Here is an 18,806-nt window from a genome sequence, read left to right as displayed (position 1 = left end):
ATATATATATATATATATATATATATATATATATATATAGTGAAAGGTTCCCGTGCGGTTGAATGTTTCCCGTGCGGTTGTGCGGTTATTAATGTGCGTGAGATTTGTACTCAATGTGCGTGAGTGTTGTGTCTAATGTGCCTGAGATTTGTACTTAATGTGCGTGAATGTGTAAAATGCAGCAGAAAATATGGATATCAGCTTCTTCTTCCCCATCCCCAGTACCTGCACTCTGTGAGTTGCTTTAGAATAACTTCGATTATTGGGTTGCTCATAATGTGGTATAGAATATCCTGGCATGTGCTTATTCGACATCTGAGATGGTTGCTGATGCTCTTTTTGTTCTATCCAAGATGAAAGATTTGAATCTTCAAGTTTCAATAACGACATATAATAGTGTGTTGCTCTGCTTTACTGATGTTTACAATGAAATAAAAGCTTCCCAAAGTAAATACATAAATCCTATCCTTATCAATGGTCTATGCAGACCAATCTTGGTGCGAGAATCTGGAACTTCTGTTGTTTGCTTCAATTCCAGATTGTTGAAATTCTCTTATTACTCACGCACATTAAGCACAAATCTCACGCATATTAAGCACAATACTCTGACACATTAAGTACAAAACTCACGCATATTAACATGACGCACATTAAGTACAAATCTCTAGCATACTGAGCATAACACTCACGCACATTAAGTATAAACCTCACGCACATTAATCCACCGCACAACCGCACGGGAAGCAACAAATGTACCTGATCCCTTCCATATATATATATATATATATATATATATATATATATATATATATATATATATATATATATATATATATATATATATATATATATATATACACACACACACACACACACACACACATTTTGCAGCGTTTGCAATTGGCATTTTGGAAATATATATATGTGTGTGTGTGTGTGTGTGTGTGTGTGTGTCTGTGTGCGCGTCTATATATATATATATATATATATATATATATATATATATATATATATATATATATATATATATATATATACACACACACACACACACACAAATAATTTATTTAAATATATATATTTATTGATAGATAAAAATTATAATTTAATTAAATATATACATTTATATAATACATTATATTTATTAAATAAATATAAATATTATTTAATGTGCAAAGGGTATTTTTGGTATTTGTGATATAAAAGCTATTCCCAAGGGCACGGGAATAGCTAATACCAAGGCCCACCCTAGGAATGGCTATTCCCCTTGCGAAGGTAATAGCTCATTTCTAGGCATGTTATTCGCATGACAAAATGATAACGATGGAATAGGTCTATTCCAAGGAATGTTATTCCATTCCTGACCTATTCCATGAACCAAACATACCAGTAGAGATTAAGAAAGGATTTGGGTTCTGATTTCCTTGAGATTTGTTTATGGGGATCGATTGAGAGGTGGATTTTGCTGACAGGCTCTAGGAGAGGATTATGTGGGGAGGTTTAGGTTGGGTGGATGTTTATTATGGGTAGGAGTTTATGGGTGGAAGTTTGATTCCCAATTAAACTCTGATTTTCCTCCTTTCCTCCTGAAACATCTCATTAGTAGCAAAAATCATCCATAAATAAACAATCACACATATATTAAATATATTAATCATACATACGGTAATTTCCAATCAAAATAAGCACATTTTAGAAATTAACAAAATTATCACACATTTTCCAAATAAATGTTTAGAAACATCTTCATATAATTTGCACACAAATCAGATTCTAAACATTTTAGAAACTAACAAAAAAAAAAAATTAACTTTCAGCACATATTTCTAAAACATTTTTATAGCAAATTATATCACATAAATCACATATGCACGAAACACATATATTACACATTAAATTAGATTTTTAGGCAAATTGTTCATGCAAACAGATTAATCAATTTATACACACATGAACAAATATTCGCACACTAAATAACACATTGAATCATACAATTTTAAACAAATTGTCAAATAATCACGAATTGCACATTTTATCAAATTAATTTGCATGGCATATGATTTCACGTTAAATAACACATGCAAATACACAAATAAATTTTTAACACATATTGCAATTTTATCACACAAAAATTTCGAATAAATATATGCATATAATCACGTAAAACAATTTATTTTGAGCACAGGTATCAATTAAATTGAGAGATTAAGTCCAGTGATACTTAGCTCATTTCGATCATTCTCAACTCGTGCCTTAAGGTAGAAAATCTCGTTTCGCATAAAGGCTTCATGAGAATATCAGCAACTTGGTTTTCCGTAGGGATATATTCGATCTTGAGATTTTTCTTTTCAACGTGATCCCTAATGAAATTATGTCGAATGTCGATATGTTTGGTTATTGAGTGAAGCACCGGATTGTGAGTGATAGCGATTGTACTAGTATTATCACAATAAATACTAACGTCATCACAATTAACTCCGTAATCCTTCAATTGTTGCTTCATCCACAAAATTTGCACACAACAACTTCCTGCAGCAATATATTCGGCCTCGGCGGTACTAGTTGCGATGGAATTTTGCTTTTTGCTAAACAAAGAAACAAGCCTTCCCCCAAAGAACTGGCATGTCCCGGAAGTGTTTTTTCTGTCTATTTTGCAACCTGCAAAATCCGCATCTGAAAAACCCGTTAGAGTAAAATCTGTACCTTTTGGATACCACAATCCAACATTGATTGTGTCTTTCAGATATCGTATGATCTTCTTTGTTGCAGTGAGGTGGCTTTCTTTTGGATTTGCTTGGAATCTTGCACACACTCCCACAGCATAAGAAATGTTCGGCCTGCTTGCAGTAAGATATTCAAGAGAACCAATCATTCCTCTATATTTTGTTTGATCGACATCCTTTCCATCTTCATCTTTGTCTAGCCTTAATGATGTGCTCATTGGAATCTTGATCGATGATTTTCAATCAAGGCCAAACTTCTTTATCAAGTCGCGAGTGTACTTTGCTTGATTGATGAATATTCATTCTTTCAGTTGTTTGACTTGTAAACCCAAGAAGTAATTCAATTCACCCATCATGCTCATTTCAAACTTGTTCTACATAAGCTTTGGAAATTTCTCACACAAAGAATTGTTAGTGCTTCCAAAAATAATATCATCAATATAGATTTGCACTAATAAAATATGATCACCATCTTGAATTCTAAATGGAGTTTTATCAACAAGGCCTTTGGTGAATCCACTGCTTATCAAGAACATTGACAAAGTATCATACCAAGCTCTAGATGCTTGTTTCAACCCATACAATGCCTTTTTTAAGTTTGTAGACTTTATCACCTTCGCCTTTTACCTCAAAACCTGGGGGTTGTTCGACATAAACTTCTTCTTCAAGTAGACCATTCAAGAATGCGCTTTTCACGTCCATTTGATAAACGGTGAAATCTTTGTGTGCGGCGTAGGCTAGGAAAATTCTGATTGCTTCAAGTCTGGCTACCGGTGCAAAAGTTTCGTCAAAATCTATTCCTCCTTCTTGAGAGTATCCTTTTGCAACGAGCCTTGCTTTATTCCTAACAATCACGCCTTCTTCGTTTGCTTTGTTCCGGAAGAACTATTTGGTTCCTACAACATTGTGGTTCGTCGGTCTTGGAACAAGTTCCCAAACACCATTTCTTTTGAATTGATCGAACTCTTCTTGCATAACATCTATCCAATTCGGATCATTAAGAGCTTCGTCTACTTCTTTTGGTTCAATTTGAGATAGAAACACATGAACAATGCTTCCATAGTAGATGATCTTGTTTTCACGCCTTCATGTACATTCCCAATAATTAATTCTGGAGGGTGATTTTTGAGCCATCTTAAATCTGGTTCAAATGGGTGCATGGTACTGGGTGGATCCATTTGTTGTGTACTGGCTGTGTTGGTTCGAATTTCCTTAATTAATTCACCTTGAAATTGATCACCAACTTCGCCTGTAATTTGATCACTAACTGGATCACCAACTTCAACCCGTACTGCATCTCGATTCTCACGTGTAGCTTCACCTCCAAAATTATTATTAAAGAAATTTCCAACTTCTTCTGGATGAGGGATGGGATTTTCTAGAGAATTAATTTCCAACTCATCCATTCCCTACAAAACATCATCTATACACGTATCATTAGTATCACAAAAATCAATATGACACTTGTTACCATTTTGTGCAATTTCTTCGCCCAGAGCGCCATTATTGATCTGTGATTTTTCGTCGAATACAACGTGTATGGATTCTTCAACCACCATTGTTCTTTTATTCAAAACTCTGAACGCCTTGCTGGTAGCTGAATATCCTAGAAAAATTCCTTCATCTGCACGCTCATCAAAAGCTTTTAGATGCAATTTATCATTAATATGAATAAAGCATTTGCATCCAAAAATATGAAAATAACCAATATTTGGTTTTCTCCCTTTATAAAGCTCATATGGCGTCTTCTTGTACTGCTTATGGATCATGCTTTGATTTTTCGTGTAGCAAGCAGTGTTGATAGCTTCCGCCCAATATCATTTCGGGAGACCGGCTACACTAATCATCACTCGTGCGGCTTCTTTGAGCGTCCGATTTCTTCTTTCGGCAACACCGTTTTGTTGCGGTGTTCTTGCAGCAGATAATTGATGAGAAATTCCATGTGAATTTCAAAAAACTTGTATAACTCCATTCACGAACTCGGTTCCACGATCCATTCGTATTTTTTATATTTGCAATTCTTTCGCATTTTGTAGTTGCTTCAACAGCTTCGGTAGAACTTGCTCAACTTCATTTTTCTTCTTAAGAAACACAGTCCAAGTGTACCTAGAAAAATCATCAACAACAACGAGTGTATATTTCTTACCACTTACACTTATTGGATCAACTGGTCCAAATAAGTCCATATGTAGTAAGCTTAGCTGTCTTGACGTTGACTCGTGTGTCTTTGATTTGAATGATGATTTGATTTGCTTTCCGCGTTGGCATGCATCACACACTTGGTCCTTTTTGAAGATAATATCTGGCAAGCCTTCAACTAGATTCTTCTTCGCAAGTTGATTCATAGTCTTGAAGTTTAAGTGGTTGAGCTTTCTATGTCATTCCCAATTAGCTTCATTCGAATTTCTGACCATTAAGCACACTGAATCTTTGCTTGTACTCCAGTCAACAACATACATGTTCTTTCGTCTTTTTCCAGAGAGTACTACTTCATTTGTGAGCTCATTTTTTATTAGGCAATTATCTTTAGAAAATTCTACAAGATAGCATTTATCACAAAATTGACTAGTGCTCAACAAATTGAATTTCAAGCCTTCAACGAATGAAACATCTTCAATTTTTAATCCATTTTTCTTGATCGTGCCAACTCCTTTTGTAATTCCATAATTTTGATTTCCTCCGAATATAACTTTTGTTCCATCGATTTCTTTGAAATTCACTAGATATGATTTATTTCTAGTCATGTGGCGTGAGCAACCATTATCGTTGTACCAAACATCCTGCAAAAAAGATTAATTAACTTTAGGTACCCATACTTGCTTGGGTCCTTTACTGTTAGTGATTTTAGGTAACCAAACCCACCTAGATCTTATTGAATTAAGATAAGGCGATTTGTAACCATTTGAGACACGATAATCATAATTCACTTTTGAAAACATTTTTGGCGCCGGATTTTGAAAATTATTTTTATATTTTAACACTGGGAAGAGGATTGTTGCTTTGGTTTATAAAAAAGTATTACATCTATTACACAACCAATCCTTTTGAGTGACATAAAATCTCCCAACTCTATTTCTAGAAAAGCTTCCCTCTTTTCTATGAAATCTTTTTGCACTTGACTCTTTGGCATATCTTTGCTTGAAGAATTTTTGTTGCTTTGCCGTAGTGTAGATTTGTTTCGGCCTTTCAACATTCAACTTTGCTTTCTCATGATAGCCAAGTCCTTGTCTCATCGTGCTATTCTGACTTTTAACAAATTTTACCACTTGAACTTTATTATTTAAAGTAGCAGTAGAATTAGTCAGATTTGGAGGGGTTTGAGAACATGTGGAGTCATAACCGATTCCGGTTCTATCTTCTGATGGCTTTTGCATGCTCACCATCTTATCCATTATTTTGGACGAGTTAGTGAACATAGCAATAGTTGCCCGAAGGTTATGTTCTCTAACCTCTCTTGCTTTACACTCTTCTTGAAGGTGAATATTTTCACTCTTCAACTTACTCATTTCAAGTAAAACATCTTGCAATTTTTTATTCTTATCATCTTTTTCAAGAATTAGAATATTATTGCGCTCCTTGAGTTGAGAATGAGTGAGCATAATCTCCTGACAATCTCACATTAGACTGCCAATAGATTCACGAGAAAAAGAGGAATTAACATAATTGAAAGAATTAGATGTTACCTCTTCTTCCTCTGGTCCAAGAGCCATAAAGCAATCTTCGCTTGAACTCAACTCAATTGACTTACACACTAGCGCCGTATCATCATCCGAACACGAGCTTTCATCGCTTGATGATGATTCCTCCGATTCATCATTTTCATTTGGTTCGTTGCTAACGAGAGCTTTTCTTTTATCGCGCTTGAACCTTTTGCTTTCGGATTTGTTCAGCGTAGATTCAACATTTTTGCCTTGGTACTTGCTAACGATCGGATATAGACAATTTATTTAAAAATGTCCGGGTTTGCGGCAATTGTAGCATAAATTGTTGTTTTCTTCGACCTTTTATTCTTGTGGCGTGCGAGAGACGAATTTTCCACCAGCAGAATTTTTGTTGTCTCCTTTTCGCATAAACCTTTTAAATCTTTTAACAAAAAGAGCAAACTGTTCGTCAGTCATATAATCAATATTATCTACTGACCTGGAGGTTGACGGTTGTTCGGCCATTAAAGTAGAATTTCGATCTTCATGAACATCATCATCTTTGGCTTTCATTTCAAACTCGTATGCTTTTAGATCACAAAATAATTTGTCTGTTGACAACATTCTTAGATCTTGGTGATCGCGCATAGCCGTAACCTTCATATCCCATGCAGATGGTAAGCGTCGTAGGATTTTGAGATTAATTTCTTTTTGGCTAATATTTTTGCCAAGATCATTAATCTCTTCAAGAACTTTGATCATTCAAGCTTCCATGTCTGCAACACTTTCATTTGAGAGCATTTTGAAATCATCAAACTTCTTCATGGCGATTGTGAGCTTATTGTCTTTCTCTTGTTCATCTCCTTCGCCAATCTTGATGAGAGTTTACCATATTTCTTTAGCAGTAGCACACTTTCGATCTTCGGAAATATTGTATCATCCACGGCTTTGAATAGAATATCCTTGGCAATATTGTCAAGATTATTCCGTGTTCTATCATCCGATGTCCATTCCGGTTTAGGCTTTTGTACGTACTGTGGAGCATCCGGAGATAAGACAAATGCCGTATTGACTTTTAATATTTCGATAGGACCAGTGGAAATAACTTCCCACATTTCACGTGTAAAGCCGATAAGTGTACCTGCATACGAACTTTCCAATCATCAAATTATCAAGTGAGAATAATAGATTTTGAGCTAAATCTTTCTTCATCATCATCACGAGAGATATGAAAGGTTAATCTAATCACACACTTTGTAGAATGGATCTGTCTAGCAGTCAGAAAAGGTTGACCCAATTAGGCAACGTGCTTATATAGCAAATTGGCCTAAATAGATAGCCTGCTCTGATACCAATTGTTGGTCCCAAAAGAGGTAAGGTTAAAGTCTAGAGAGGGGGGGGGGGGGGGGGGGGGGGCGGGGTGAATAGACTTTCAAACTTTTTCGCACAGCACAACAATTGCTAAGACACAAAGAAACCAAAACTCTTAACTAGATTGTTAGAGTATGGTACGCAGCGGAAATAAATAAAGATAAAGTGTGTGTGAGATTGTGACAAGTATATCTTGTGTGAAGCAAGTAAAGAGCAGTAAGTAAAGAAAGCAGTAAAGAACACAAGACAATTATAGTGGTTCGGAGGTGGTGTAATCCTCCTACTCCACTTGCTCTTATCTCCAAGAGCAATTCACTATATCCACCACTTCTTGGTTCCAAGATACAATGAATTCCGTGATCTAGTGCTTTGATCACCAAGTCCGCACTAATCACGCCCAGTGACACCACACTGCTGCTTCGGGTTTCACGTCACCGCGCTACTATCCCATGTTTTCACGACTCCACGTTACTTTCCCCCCGTCTTCCACACTCCGGTAGAAACGTATCCCGTGATCTAGTGCTTTGATCACAAAGCCCGCACTAATCACGCCCAGTCCCTCCGACACTGCTGCTTCAGATCTCACTGCTCCGTGTGACAATCCAGGATTTCACAGCTTCGTGCTACTTTCCTCCCTTCCTACACTCCCGTAGGAATATCACTTATACTAAAACATATATATAGTATATGTTTTAGTATTAGTATAAAAAAAAACTAGTAAATGTTAACAAGTAAAGAGTTAGATTAGTTGGTAGAGCATATTTATAGTAATAGGAAAGGTTTTGGGTTCAAAACCATGTATTAGCACATTTTGTCATTCCCCTATGGCTTTATATATATATATATATATATATATATATATATATATATAACATTCTTTTATATTAATAGTGATATGTATAATTTATAATGTGTTTTCTATTCAAATTATTTTATTAAATTACAATTATATTTCTTAAGTAATGGTTATAAAAAAAAAAAATTCTTAGGTAATTTATTTATTTTTTTAAATTATATCTTTTGTTTTAATGTTTCGCTTTTACTGAAAAAAATTTCTGAATCCGTCCTACTCCCCCCCCCCCACCCCCCCCCCCCCCCTCAATCGAATTTCTGGCTCCGTCCCTACCAGGGCGCACATAGCAATGTGTGCCCCGTGCCTCCCAAAATTACGTCGTTTTGTATTCTGTTATAAAATTATGTGTTTTCAGGTATAAAATTATGTGCATTCGAAAGAGGAGATTTTTATTCTTTTAAAAAAGATTATGTGTTTTCAGGTATAAAATTCTGTATTTTCAGGTATAAAATTATGTGTTTTCTATTATATAATTATGTACATTCGAAACATGGGAATTTTCAGTTATAAAATTATGTGTTTTCAGGTATAAAATTATGTGTTTTCAAGTATAAAATTATGTATTTTCTATTATATAATTCTGTACATTCAAAACATGAGAATTTTTTAAAGGGGTTAACAACAAACACATGAACAAGGTACAAAACGACGTTGTTTTGGGTCATTGTGCGCCCTGGTGCACGGTATAATTTGCCAATTATTCTTGATTTGGACTAGTCAATTATGGATAATTTATGTCATTTTGGTCAATTGTCAACTATAGTCACACGACAAGATTTTTCTTTGTTGGCTAAAATTGTTGAGTAGAGTTTACCGGCCTAGTGCAATTCTTCAAGCAGTAGCTCTAAATTTTCCTAATCACTCAAACTTTTGTGAAGTCTCATGCATGAATATTCAATGGTAAAATATGTAATACGTTGTAAATGTACCGCTGTTAAATTCTTAAAATATATTATAAAAAATAATTATCTTTTTAAACTAAATAATGGCTGCTCATCCGTGTACACAAGAAAAAATAAATTATGTTTGCACGTACTTAACTCATTGATTCAGTAGGTACATATTCTTATTGTATTTTAACTAGTAATTCACCCGCGCGATGCACGGGAAAAAATTATGTTATTATAAATATAAATAAAAAATAGAAAAACTAAAATATTTTAAATTGTTTAATATAATAATATTTTTGAGCTTCCATTGGTCAAGTATTTATTATTTTTATAGAATACAAAAGTACAATTAAAATTAAAATTTTGTATGGTTAATATAATCTCTAATTATGTGCATATTCAAATAAACTTATAGAGAGAATTTACATAATTATATTGATTTATTCTTAATTGTATTTCATCTATATTATAATTTTCACAATACGAATAATAACTAAAATAGTTACATTTGGAAAGCAATTTTCAAATTTTGTATGAGTAAATTTAAACTCTAATTGAACACATTTTTTATATGATTATATAATATATAGCTATTTTAGTTTTCAAAAGTACATTTTTTATATGATTATATAATATATAGCTATTTTATTTTTCAAATGTTGTGCTTTTTTTTTGTTTTTTTTTTTTTTTATAATAAAGGATGTTGTGACATTAATTATAACATTAATTACTTCTCAAACCATATAGCTTTATTATAGTTAAGATTTAGAGGTCAGAGGTTCTTCAACTTTGAACATTTCCCTTTTTTTAATCATTTTGCATTGTGAGTTGCGTACACTATTATTATTATTGTAATTTATTCCATAATATGTTTTTTCTTCTTCCTTTTTTAATCCGTTTGCATTGCAAGTTTGCGCACACTATTATTATTATTATTATTATTATTATTATTGTTGTTGTTGTTGTTGTTGTAATTTATTCCATAATATGTTTTTTGTTTTTTGTTTTTTCTTTGAGCACGACAACATTTTATCACCTTATTATTAGAAAAGAAGACGGTATTACTTTTAAAATTGTCATTTTGGTAGGACCTCATTTATTTACCAGAACAGGACCACAAAAATCTAAAAGCAGGCCCTGTATGGAAGCATCACGATGCGAAGTGTAGTATTGTCACTCGCCATGGCTGAAAACTGTTGAGAAATAATTGTTAGGAAAATGCAAAGTGAATAGCTAGGCTTCTTGTGGTTGTCAATATCATGGTGACCTACCAACGACCTTGTGGTCCATTAGAGGCGATTATTGGGACATCTAATGTAGTAGCTTGTATATGTAGGTATTGGGCAAGGTTGCAAAAAACGTTAGGCGCCCCCTAGGCGCCGATTTATTTATTTATTTATTTTTATTTTTATTTTTTAAAAAATTAAAAAAAATTAAACTAAAAATTTTAAAATTCAATAGTAAAAACATAAGGTTCTTCTAGTTTTTTCATACAAATTATTTACGTAAGTGGTTGTAAAATCATTTTGAATATTGTTGAAACCATCTAAACACATAAAAAATTAAAATTAAGAGCAAAAGAAGCATTTTTTTTGGAGAAATTAGAGGGTCATACCGCCTTTGGCTCTTTGGGGTGTATAGATCTCGAAAAAAATATGCGATTTGAAAAAAAAAATGTCCAAAATGGACAACCGAGTCAAAAGTTATGCCTTCCCGAACTTTGAACACTTTACCTCGCAAAAAAAAAAATTAATAATAATAATAATAATAATAATAATAATAATAATAATAATAATAATAATAATAATAATAATAATAATAATAATAATAACAATAACAATAACAATAACAATAACAATAACAATAACAATAATAACAATAACAATAATAATAATAATAAGGGAAAATCAACGATTTGGTCCCTCAATTGTTAGCGAAATATCAATGTAGTCCCTTAATCGCGTAATAATTGATTTAGTCCCTAGAAATAACTGTTTTTAGTTGATTTAGCCCCTCCGGCCGTAGCCCGTCCAAAATCCGGCGATAGCTCCGATTTTCCATGGGTAATTTAGTCATTTCTCTTTTTAGTCTTCTTCTTACATTGTTCTCTTTAGTTTCTTTAGTCTGGGTGCCTGCTGCGTCGCTGGTTTGATTGAAGGAGAGGATCGGAGATCATAGTTTCCAATTTAGGGGACTGCAGAGCAGTTCTTTGTAGGAGTGGAGTAGCTGAAGTCCTTACGAGAGATCATAGAGCTAGACAAGAGGATGAGAGGAGAAGGATCAAGGATAAGGTACCTCTTTTCTTGCATCAAAACTGTTCTTTGAACTAATAACATGAAGGAGAGCAGTGTTTGCTGATCACAACTTCTTTGAGCTTCTGGTATAGGGAGGCTACGTTGAGATTCACCGAGGAGCTTGGAGAGTTCATGGTGTACTCTCGGTTTCCAGAAGCATTGGAGATGCTCATTTGAAGGACTGGGTAGTGGCCGAGCCTGACACAAAGATAATGTGCCTTACTACAGATATGCAATATCTTGTTTTAGCTTCAGATGGACTTTGGGACAAGGTTGGTAGAATTAACAAGCCAATCTTTTTTTTTTCAAAAATAAAATAAAAATTATGATATCACACTATTACAGGTAGCAGTAATCCTTTGAACTTTTTAGTATTTTGTTGATGTAGGTTGAGAACCAGGAAGCCATAGATATGGTGATGCAATCATGTCAACCGGGACCAAAAGATGTTGATTTAAAAGAAAATGTGTTTGAATTTGATTGTATTAGCACTAGTCCCTCTTCAAAGTTAAAGAGAATTTCTCTAGTGAAGTCAAACAAAGGAAACGAATGCGATTTTGACACTGAAAATGGAAGTCCTGCACAAAAGTCTTTGAGGATTTCATTGGCCAAGTCAAGTAGTAGAGCCTCAGGCTACTCTCCCTGCTCTTACAGAAGTGCTGATATCTGGAAAGAAACAGATGATGAATTCAGCAGAGAAACCGAAACTCCATTGAAGGCTCAAAGAATTTCACTGGCCCATTCAAGTATAAGGGCAGGCTGCTCTCCATGCTCTACTAAAAGTGTTGATGCCTAGAAAGAAACAGACGATGAATTCAGCAAAGAAAACGAAAGCCCTCTGAATCCGAGTGCTTGAGGAGTTTAGTTGAAGAAGAAGAAGACTAAAGAAACAAAAGAGAACAATGGAAGAAGACTAAAAAGAAAAATGACTAAATTACCCATGGCAAATCGGAGCTATCGCCTGATTTTGGATGGGCTACGACCGGAGGGGCTAAATCAACTAAAAACAGTTATTTCTAGGGACTAAATCGATGATTACGCGATTAAGGGACTACATTGATATTTCGCTAACAATTGAGGGACCAAATTGTTGATTTTCCCTAATAATAATAATAATAATAATAATAATAATAATAATAATAATAATAATAATAATAATAATAATAACAATAACAATAACAATAACAATAACAATAACAATAACAATAACAATAACAATAACAATAACAATAACAGTAATAATAATAATAATAATAATAATAATAATAATAATAATAATAATAATAATAATAATAATAATAATAATAATAATAATAATAATAATAATAATAATAACAATAATAATAACAATAAGAATAACAATAATAATAACAATAACAATAACAATAACAATAACAATAACAATAATAATAACAACAACAATAACAATAACAATAACAACAATAACAACAATAACAATAACAACAACAACAACAACAACAATAACAATAACAATAATAACAACAACAACAACAACAACAATAATAATAATAATAATAATAATAATAATAATAATAATAATAATAATAATAATAATAATAATAATAATTGGCTGAAAATGAATATGATATTACCAATTGACTGAAAATATAAAAGGATCACTAATTGAGTGATATTCTACCATTATATATTTTTATCCGAGTAACCTGTCCTGATGAACTGAAGGTGTTAGCTTTGGACGAGGATGAACAAGATTGTGTTGCCAATACCAATGTCGTCTACAAAGAGGTTTCAATAATGTGTAAATATAATCGGTGCATGATATTATGTTTTTTTTTTTAATGAAAAAATTGCTATATATCTAGACAAAAAATATATCTTCCGTACAAATGAATTAGGATAGCAATTCATTCCTATAACTTATCTAACTTGTCTAACTTATAAAAATAATAAACAATGATAAATAAAATATTCAAAATTATAGCACCGCATGCGTACATCTAGACATTAGCTATTAATTTGAGCAATTATTTGCACAAATTCAAGCAATGATAACATCAAAATACATAAACGATCCAAACCATATCTTTAATTGCACTATATAATATTTGATGTTCTAATTTAAATAATTATATATCGATTCAAATATACTTAATATATTACAACAAATCAATTCCGTGCATCGCACGAGTGAAAATACTAGTAATGCATAATACACATAAACTTTTAACATAATACACATAAACTCTTAACATAATAAAATTTCCTGTTTTAGATGTACACAATTGTATAAAAAAAATGTACATAATTGTATAAACAAATACACATAATTGTATACCATAATGTACATAATCACGTTAACTCCCTACATAACTTACCAAAACGACGTCGTTTTGGGAGGCGCAGGACGCACAATGCTGTGTGCGCCGTGGTGCAGGGTATAATGAATACGCGGAGATGAATTTTTGGATATTTATACATGGACTTTAAGGATTTGGGCTCTCCATATATTTTTGTTGAGCTGTATAATATTTTGGGCTTCATGTTCTACTAATTTCTTGCAGCCCATATGTGTATATATATAATTTTTAAATACTACTCAAAATGTTGTTTACAAATAAATTTATAATAATTTGTAATTTTAATTCTATTTAATGTAAGCAAATATTTGTATTTTTATTTACTTTGTTTTGACCCTTTAATAATTTGTAATTATACTCTAATATTTTGTGATGTGTTTCTATGTGCCAGTTTTTTTTTTTTTTTACACAGGATATATATACACAGGATCCCACCGCCTCGAGCTAGAGAAAATGCGTGGGGAGCTCTCCCGCGTCGTCCCCACTTTCCTCAAGACCAAGGCAATGTCCTACGCTCGTGATCACAAGGTGGAGCTGGTGGAGGAGTGGCTTGCCTTGGACGAGGGCCGTCGCCGGGTGGCCGGCGAGGGGTTGGCGGCCTACGAGACAGGCTTGTACCGGATGCAAAACAAGATTTACACCATTCTTCGTGAGCAGGACAACTCTTTTGACCCCGTGAGTAGAGGCTTACCGGAGATGGAGCCCAACCCTGACCTGGCCGCCCTTGACTCACCTGCGCCATCGGAGGGGAACTACACACGAGAGGAGCCCGTGGACCTAGCCTCCCTTGACAGTTATGTTGCGGAGAACCACCTTTCTCCTGGCCCTGCCTCCCCCACTTTAGAGAATCTGCAGTTTCCCGAGAGCCTGGCCGAGTATGCCACGGAGGTGAACGCTCATAATGCGGCTGCTCCCACCCCCCCACCCCCCCCCCCCCCCCGACTTGAATGCTTGAGCGACGCACCTCGGCAATGTACCGAGGTGCCACCACGAGGCACCTCGGTCTTGCCGAGGTGTTGAGCGACGCACCTCGGCAGCGGCAAGGTGCTAAAATAAAGCCATTTTATTTATTTATTTATTTATTTATTTATTGACAAAAGGCCTTGTGTTAGCCTCCTAAGCTAAGTCCTGCGGGACTATGCCATCGCGGGGTCTATAGCCAATTTATGCGTGATTACGTCTCGGCTGAGGCCCGGCATATCCTAGGGACCCCATGCAAAGACGTCCTTGTAGCTCCTGATGGTGTCAATTATCCGTGTCCGGAGCTCGGCCGGGAGGCCGACTCCCACCTTTACAACTCGGTCGGGTCGGTTGAGGTCTAGCACGACCTCTTCTGTCTCGATCACAGGCTCAGCGTGAGGTCGACCTGCTTCCTCTCGTAACTTCTTTTTGGCTATGGTGTGGACTTGGAGATCTTTTTGACCAATTTGGCGACATGCCTTTAAGTAGCAACTGCGGCTCACCTTTTGGTCTCCCCGGGCGACCCCGACCCGGTTGGTGTCAGGAACTTAAGGCACAGGTGCTCCATGGAAATCACTCACCTGAGGTCTTCGAGGGTGGGTCGGCCGAGTATCATGTTGTGGGCACCGCTGAATCTGACGACCACGAATTCGACCTCCCACCTCTTGGTGGGGGGTGGGGCGCCTATCTCCACCTCCAAATTGATTGACCCCTCCGTGTCAATTGAGTCTCCCGTAAACCCAGATGAGGGGTCCTCACCTGCTCCAACTATTTTCTTGAGAGTCCCAGCTGGGTGAACGTGTCATAGTACATGACGTTCACCGAGCTGTCTGTGTCCACGAGCGCCCGGTGTTCCACCATGTTGTTGATGTCCAACTTGACCACCCGATTGCTTTTGCATAAAAATATCTAAAAATATTATAATTATCGTCTTTCACAAGCCTGAATTATAACACAATTAAATTCAAACTATACATCAATTTGTAGCTCAAGTAAGAGCATAAACAACAAGATGATGAAGTTGCATGTGTGAAGATGAGCAACTGTAGAAGGATCCTTTCCTCTATAAGGCATATTACCAAATACACCTATTTATAGGTGTCTAAAGTTTTTTATTTTATTATATTTTTTTGAGGGAATCTAAAGTGTTAGTTAAGATGTCAACCAACATGGACAAGTTACAAATTCGAATTTGAATTTCAATTAAGGATAAGTTTTACCCTTAATGTTCAATCGACATGGAGTTATCCTTTTGTCCAAAATCTGTGAATTTGTACATACTACAAGTTGTCAAATTTGGAGAAATTATTTGCTTAGAATGTGTCTAATTTAGAGCGTGTTTGTAATCAAATATTTGGTATGAAATAAGTTTTGGTGAAAATATTTTACATGTTTGGTAGTAAAGTGAAATTGGAATGATTACCAATATGATTGTTTAGTTATGTATGACCTTATAATTGAAATAAATATTTTAAAATACAAAAAAACAAAAACAAAACAAAAAATCAAGACAATTGATCATAATAACCAATATGAAAAAAAAAATCTAAAAAAAAAATCTAAAAGCACTAATCTTGTGTAGTGGCCAGTGGGGAGGCGACGAAATGAGGAAGCGATGAAATGAGTAGAGATAAGGCTCAATTAAAGAAATGATACCTTATTTAAATTAGGTAATGAGTTTTGCTTCTTTTTTTTTTTTTTTTTCAAATTATAGAGGTAATCAAATCCTCACAAAAAATAATAATAATAATAATAAAGGTAATCAAATCCTATACATGTGTTTTAAAAAAATTGTCCACCAAACAATGTTTATGACTTTCATTATCATTTCTTGTGTCACCCCATGAACCAAATACACCTTACATGGCGTTTGGTTGGAGAGGGAGAATTACATGGGAAAGAAATTGCAATTCCATGGGAGATGAATTACTGGGAATAAAGTGGGAATTTAAATTCTAGTGTTTGGTTTACAGGAATATAATTAATGGAAATTTCAATTACAATGTTTGGTATACATGAGAATTGAAAGGGAATAAGTAGTATAAAATCCAAAATGTCAATTGTTGTTGTCAAGCATTAATTTTAGGTTAAAAAATGGATGTGTAATTTTGACTCATCGGTATCTTTTTTTTCTTCCTAAAATCCCAGGAATTAAAATCCCGAGGGGGACATGGGATTTTTAATTCCATGAAAATGGGGGAATTGCAATTCCATGGAATTGCAATTTCTTTCAACCAAACAAGAAAATTTTGTGGCGTTTGAAATTAGGTGGGAATTAAGTGGGAAGAGAAATTTAAATTCTCTTCAACCAAACACCCTGTTAATGTCTAATTTCATGTCCAAATTAGACTAATCACGAACTAAATATTTGATTAATCAAAGACTAATCACATGTACGTACATATGTTTATATATATATATATATATATATATATATATATATATATATATATACACACACACACACACACATTTTTTTGACTAAAAAATATAAACTTTAGTATTTCTTTACTCTAATATTTCGTCAGTAAAACATTTATCAATTTATTCAGCAAAATTAACTCACTTGTAATTTTGTGAGTCCAAATCGTGATAAACTAATTACCAAGTCTTGGATTAATAGATGAAAGTGAAAATATGTCTTTTAACTTTGAAGAATACAAATACATTAAAAGAATATACTTAAAGTCTTGAAAAAATTATCAGCTTCATTTACAGTGTAAAATCTAACCAAAACAAATTAAAATACTTGTCCACGATCTACAAGACTCTAGAGCTATAACTTGGGGGTGTGTTTAAGTAGAAGAGACTTATTTATCCTTAACCAAAGGTTAAGGGTTCGATCTTTGAATTTGGGTATGGAGAAGTCTTAAATCTCCAAGCTGGATGTGCCTACAATTTAGTCATACTTTTGATAATAATAAATAATAAAAAAAAAGTAATACTTTTACTTCAAAATATAAAAGTATTACATTTGTCGTATTATGTTTCCCTTATAAGTAACATTAGTTCTTTTACGCGCGAATGGAATAATGCCCAATGATTATTTTAAATAAGTATTTCAAAGTATATCAATGCAATATTATATCGGAGATGTTCGTGCATAGGTAAATAAATATTGAATTTGTTTATTTAAATCGGTAATTTAAAGTATATAAATGCAAGATAATATATGAGAGATTGATTATATTGTCACTAAAATAAATATTTGCAACTTTGTAATAATGCTAGTCTAAAAACGGGTAGTCTAAATAAATACTACTTTTGGTTTAAATTTCTCTCATTCTTCTTAATTCTCTTTTGGGTAGCATTGTCATTGTCTTCATCTTCAGTACATGAACAATATAGTGAATATAATAATAAATTTGAAGGTAATGAATCTTTGAATTATAGAAAATAAAGATAATATAACTAATGAAATTATATCTCTATTTAAATTTTTTATAATGAATAATTTTTTAAAGAAAAGCATTATAGACATCTAATTCTAAATTAATTAAATGCATATGTATTATTTTTTGTTGTAGCTACTAATTTATTTAATTTAATAAGAGTAATAAATTGGCGTACATACTTTTCATCAACAATAATGAAATCATTGATTTCTTAGTAAAATACATTTTTGGTCCTATACTTATAGTGGCTTGGACAATTTTAGTCCTTTATAAAAAAATTTGCCATTTTATGGACAGACTTATTGTGGCGAGGACATTTTTTTGTCCTCCGTCTATATTT

General features: G+C 33.7%; 1 protein-coding gene across 1 annotated transcript; it reads left to right on the top strand.

Annotated features, from left to right (window-relative positions):
- Positions 1 to 320: 320 nt before the first annotated feature.
- LOC109147033 (probable protein phosphatase 2C 14) lies at positions 321 to 12,568 on the top strand. The gene is made up of 4 exons (XM_019294672.1): positions 321 to 541; positions 11,637 to 11,769; positions 11,865 to 12,044; positions 12,161 to 12,568. The coding sequence occupies exons 1-4, from the start codon at positions 321 to 323 to the stop codon at positions 12,566 to 12,568; spliced, it is 942 nt and encodes a 313-aa protein (XP_019150217.1).
- The last annotated feature ends 6,238 nt before the right edge of the window (positions 12,569 to 18,806 follow it).

The sequence above is a fragment of the Ipomoea nil genome, unplaced genomic scaffold (assembly GCF_001879475.1).
Source record: "Ipomoea nil cultivar Tokyo-kokei standard unplaced genomic scaffold, Asagao_1.1 scaffold1971, whole genome shotgun sequence".
Lineage (NCBI taxonomy): Eukaryota > Viridiplantae > Streptophyta > Magnoliopsida > Solanales > Convolvulaceae > Ipomoea > Ipomoea nil.
Note: the sequence above shows the minus strand (reverse complement) of the source record. Positions and strands in the feature narration are given on the sequence as shown.

Coding starts and splice junctions, on each gene's coding strand:
- LOC109147033 (XM_019294672.1), top strand. CDS start 321: ATGGTTGCTGATGCTCTTTTTGTTCTATCCAAGATGAAAGATTTGAAT. Junction 542..11,636: donor GTTTGCTTCAATTCCAGATT/GTTGAAATTCTC, acceptor GTTTGATTGAAG/GAGAGGATCGGAGATCATAG. Junction 11,770..11,864: donor GGAGAAGGATCAAGGATAAG/GTACCTCTTTTC, acceptor CTTCTGGTATAG/GGAGGCTACGTTGAGATTCA.